The sequence below is a fragment of the Triticum urartu genome, chromosome 6A (genome assembly GCF_056163025.1).
Source record: "Triticum urartu cultivar PI428250 chromosome 6A, HENAU_Tu73, whole genome shotgun sequence".
Lineage (NCBI taxonomy): Eukaryota > Viridiplantae > Streptophyta > Magnoliopsida > Poales > Poaceae > Triticum > Triticum urartu.
The window spans coordinates 540,676,894-540,682,045 of record NC_141878.1 but is presented as its reverse complement, the minus strand read 5'-3'; the positions used below and the strand labels follow the sequence as shown (position 1 = coordinate 540,682,045).

Sequence of the window (5,152 nt, the reverse complement as noted above, 5' to 3'; positions counted from 1 at the left end):
GTACTTGTAAACCCGGAGTATGTACTCCCTCCGTCGTGGTTTTAGTTAACTTGATGAGTAATTTGGAACGAAGAGAATATGTAGTATGTATGTACAACTTTCCCATAAACGTGCTCAGAGTAGAGAATTTGGGAAGAAAAGAAGGAGAAACGAAAAGGGAAAGAAACAGGCCCCTGAGCAGAACACGCACAAGTTGTTCCTCGGAGCTTCCGCGATCGCTCCAACGGCTAACTCAGCGTCATCACGACGCCGTCTCGCCCCGCGTTCCGACCTCGACTCACTTGCCCTCCCCCCGGTTAAGAACTTAAAAGTGACGCGCCCACCGGGACTCGAACGCGCGGCGCCCTGCCACCACAGGCACACAGAAGAAAAAACAGGGGAGGCAGGCGACTTAACCCTACTCCCCCTGTCCCCTGACCAGAGGAGCGGGCCCCCTTTCGATGGACGGGGCCGCCCACGTCGCCGGCGACTTGGCGGAGGCCGACAGGGCCTCCTCCTCGGCGTCTTCCACCGGCTCGGCCTCCCGGCGCTCCCGGCCGCACAGGGGGATTCACCTGCGGCGGCGCCGGCCGTTGTCCGCTCGGAGAGGACAGGGCGGCGACGGCGACGGCGGCAAGGGCGTCGGTGACGGCGTGCAGGACCTCGCGCTGCCGCTGGGGATGTCCTTCGCGGCGGTTCTCGCCCAGGTGAGCGTCTCCTCTTGTTTTTTTGGCGTCTGCTGTTGTTCCTTGATTGGTAGGCGGCCGAAAGATCCGATTTTTTCGCCCCTCCTGCGGTTCTGCGGATTGTTGCCTTCGAGCATGGTCCCTGGATTGCTAATTTACTGTGTTGTTGGGGTTAATTATGTGCTCCGTAGACTCAGAAAGAACCTGTGACCAATTGTATGGCAATGGCTAATTTGGCGACGTTTTGTAATTAAATTTGGTAGGAAATTTGCAGCTCTTAACGAAGTCCTCAGGAGTTCCTCTGTCTCCTAGGAAGTACAAATACTACTCTAATTCTTTTGGTAAACGTCCAGAAACATCTGATACGGTGGAAAATTCTAGTTCTTTTCGATGTTCCAATTAATTCAAATGATTGCTGTGTTGTGTATTTGTGCAGTTCATGAAATTTTGAATAACATACACCGCTTGGGTCACCGTTCAGAACAATTGTGGTACTAGTAGAATGGATAGGCTAAATGTTAAATGGGTGGTATCTGACCAGAATGGACTATTCTGGTTTTAATCTGGTTTTCTAGTGCCTTAATTATATTTTTCCATAGTATTTTAACTGTACATTTTTTTTCAAACAGATCTAATCATAAAAAATGCTAAAGAACTGTTAAAAAAATGCTAAAGAAGGCCTGAATTACAAACCAAGCCAAAAAAACAGGGCAAACCCCCAAACCAAGCAGCAATGGAAAGCCAAACAGTATAGCTAAAAACTGCTAGATAGAACACCAAAACCCCTAAGCTAGGCAGCTACGGTCGGTCTTGGGGGCACGTGTGGTGGGGTAACTGACAAGCGCTTTCCTTTGGTGTACAATTTGTTGAGAAAATGTTTTTCTGCAGCATGCAGTGGAGTGTTACCACATGCTGTTACTAAGCACGAAAAGTTTCTCAGTGCATTGATTTTTGTTAATGTGCTTCAGTACAAAAGCGATTTATTTATTTATTCCGCTATTATTTCCCTAGTCAGACATCTGTGCAGTCTGTCGTACTTGCGGTTTTGAGGTTCACGTGTTTATTAAGGAAGGAAACACAAAATTTTGTCAGGGTGCTGCTCGATCAGCGCATCAATAATGCAAACAAATATTTCCATTTTAAGACTAGAAATAACCTATGGGTTCCATGATTTGATAATAAATACCCATTTTTATTACTTTTGAAGTCTATCCTTCAGCATAATGCTGTTTGACTTGGTGCTTTCAGTGGTTAAGGCTTAGTTTGCGGTTGCTGAACTGTACTGCAGTGAACTTATTTTTAGAACCTATTGTGGAAAAATAGCCACGAAAGAAGAAATATTTTGGTTAGCCAAACAGTTGGCAAAAGTTGGTAGTACAAACAAAATTATCATAATCTAGCGCAATGCCAAATGCAGAATAAGAATGATTTCTTTCTTTATAACTTTAATTATTTTGGAAATTGGAGCATCAGCATCCTACTTGGTGCTGATATGTATATCATATAAATTAACATCTCAGTATTGATTTTTTTCTAGTTGATTGAGCCCACTGACATATTTGTCATGATATTTATAGATATGAACATCTCAATATGTCTTAATCGATAGAGTTCGCTCTCATATTTTTTGATTTATCATGGTCTAGTAGAAATGCATTCCATAAATATTCAACCAAACTTAACTAGTTACCAAATAAATGTAGTGAAATTATGTGCAAGTTGGAAAGCCAGTAGTAATCAGCTGCTAATGCTCATGTGTGTATGTGTGATGTGTGTTCTCAGAAGCATGGACTAGGCTTGTCATTGTAATCTTCTTATTCAGTAATTAACTCTTCTGGGGGAAGAAATTTACTAGTTACAATACTTAGTCCTAACTCCTGAATAACAAGAACACATCTTTTCCACTATAGGTTCTGAATAAAAGCGGCGGTTCTGGAAGCAGATTACAACCTGATTTTCTTTCAAAGGTGTGCACTTCATATCTCGTCTTTTTACTCTTTTCGCAAGCGATTGCTTCAGATAGAAATTAACCATGAGTCCTTAACACTGAATTTGAATGCAGATGTGTACCTCAGCAGTGAAGGAGTCCTTAACAAATGTATGACTGGTTCAACTTATTCAATGCTCTGCTTCGACTGGTTTGGTATATCTGACATAACTTTTCTGTAGATATATGGAGACAGGTTTGATAGTTTCATGGGAAACTTTGAGAAATCATTTGGCAGTACACTGAGGACCCTTCATCTACTCAACGAGGCACCTGCCTGTGAGCAAGATATCCCTCAATCTTCTCAAGGTGATGGTAATCCTGTGGCTGAGACCAAATTGAGTGGCGCTGACTCACAAGGCCCGATACCTGGTGTCCAGCAGAATACACACTTGAATTCCACGAATAAGCAGATTATTCTTCACACGGGTGTCAATCAGCAGCTGATTCAGCTACCTCGTAGCAGATCTAGTCCAGAATGTGATCAGGACATCCTTAATGTATTTGAGAGATCTCTGAATGAGCAAGTTCGTTCGAATGAGCTCAAGGAACTTGAAATTGGGCTTAATATGAGGAAGTTGCAACTAAAGCAATCTCATTTAGCTCTCAGCTCCTACTCACACATGTTAGAGAAGATCAAGATCTCTATGGGATTTCAGAAAGCTGCTTTCAGAGAGGAGAAATTAAAGACTCAAATGCAGGACACGAGACATGCTGAACTCCTCAAGAGGCTTATAGATATGCTTCTGACAGCAGTAGTTTTTATGTCTGCCTGTTTCGGATATGGAACGTATATTTATTCGTACCAGCGGATAACCGCTGTTACTGCAGCCTGTGCAGCTGCTTCAAAGGTATGTGCCATTGTCTTTGATCTCCATTTAATTACTAGGAATTATTATCGAAGATAAGCTCATCTCCTTTCTTTTATCATGACTTGTTTTGCAGGAGTCCAAATCTTGGTGGATGCCAAATTCTGTATCAGCTTTCAACTCAGGATTGCTGTTTCTTAGATGTCACTTGATTGCAGCAACAAGGATATCATTTGGCATGCTGATGATTCTATTGATCGGTTGGTTGATATTCCAGCGTTCTGCAATGACAGGACCCAACATGCCAATAACATTCAATCTTGTGTTATTGGGAGGTGTTTGTGGTTTTGTTGGAAGGTTCTGCGTTGACACACTGGGTGGGGATGGAAATGTTTGGCTCGTATTCTGGGAGATCCTTTGCGCCATCCATTTACTTGGAAACAGCTATCCATCTCTTCTATACCGTGGTCTTTATGGTCCTATTTCTGTGACGCACAGACCCAAGGCTCTCGGTTTGCCATATTGGGTTCGCCGGTACATATTCTACGCTGTGCTGTCTTTGATCCTTCCATGCTTGGCTGGTTTGTTGCCGTTCGCATCTCTATCAGACTGGAGCGAACACGCAGTTGAATATATGAAGTCCAGATTCACTGGAAATGACATTGAGACTTGAGAGACCAGATGTGGCCATTAGCATGGGAGCAGAAACTTCAGAAAATTCGTCAGGCAGAACAACAATGAGCGCATGCGCCAGGTTGGACCTGTTTTCTGAAGATGAAGTCAGTGTAGTAGGAGTGTCATCTTCTGGCCTGAATCTCCCTTCCTACTTAGGTGAACCAGGTTTTGATGGTTGTGCTCTTTTGTCACAACCGTTATGTAATTTCGCCTATGTAATTTCTCCCCTTTGGGAATGTTCAATACATCATCATGAGGACAATTTAGTTGTCTATATGTTTTATGACTCCGATGTTGTGTGGACATTGCCCTCGGTGAGCTCATTGGTTTATTCGTTTGTCGTCACCAACATCATGTGTTGTTCAACATATTTTCATTTGGTTGGTCAGCCGCTGGCATATGCAGCCGTCCCGTTTTTCGGCCCGATCAGTTGAAAATTGTAAGTGTAACGCATTGATTTCATTTGGTTGATTGGTTGTAAACTGTAACAATTTCATTTTTTCTTCTTCTTTATCACCTGTAAATTGTAATGTTAATGTATCTTATTTTGTTTTTGACAATGAGAAATCTTAAATTATCGATTTCATTCCAGTGTTTGCCATCTCATTTGGAGATGTTTGTCTTAATTTCTATCCGGTTTGATGTTTCAGAATCTGGGCAGTTCCTATGACAGTGGTCTACAAATCGCCATCTTGAAAAGGAGTACGTTGCATGTACTTGGATATGTGTCAGATATGTGATACGGGGATACACCCGATACACCAATTTTCTAAAAGCTAGGGTACATGATACATTTATATATGTGTTAATTACTAGAAATATGAAGAAAAAAAAAGAGGAACATCCATGTCAAAGCATGCGTCAATAGGACTAACCCTCCTTTTTTTTCTTGCACTTGGTCCACTTCCATCAGATTTTTTTTTAGGGATGGTCCACTTCCATCAGTTGGCAGTGGGATTTTCCTAGGTTTGTTGCTCTGTCTCAATCAATGCATCAACTCTCTTTTGCTCACCTTT

General features: G+C 42.5%; 1 protein-coding gene across 1 annotated transcript; it reads left to right on the top strand.

The window, feature by feature from the left end:
* Window positions 1–311: 311 nt before the first annotated feature.
* On the top strand, window positions 312–4,425 carry LOC125530711 (protein CPR-5). The gene is made up of 5 exons (XM_048695108.2): window positions 312–686; window positions 2,576–2,632; window positions 2,728–2,763; window positions 2,835–3,503; window positions 3,598–4,425. The coding sequence occupies exons 1-5, from the start codon at window positions 441–443 to the stop codon at window positions 4,132–4,134; spliced, it is 1,545 nt and encodes a 514-aa protein (XP_048551065.2). The 5' UTR covers window positions 312–440; the 3' UTR covers window positions 4,135–4,425.
* Window positions 4,426–5,152: the final 727 nt, after the last annotated feature.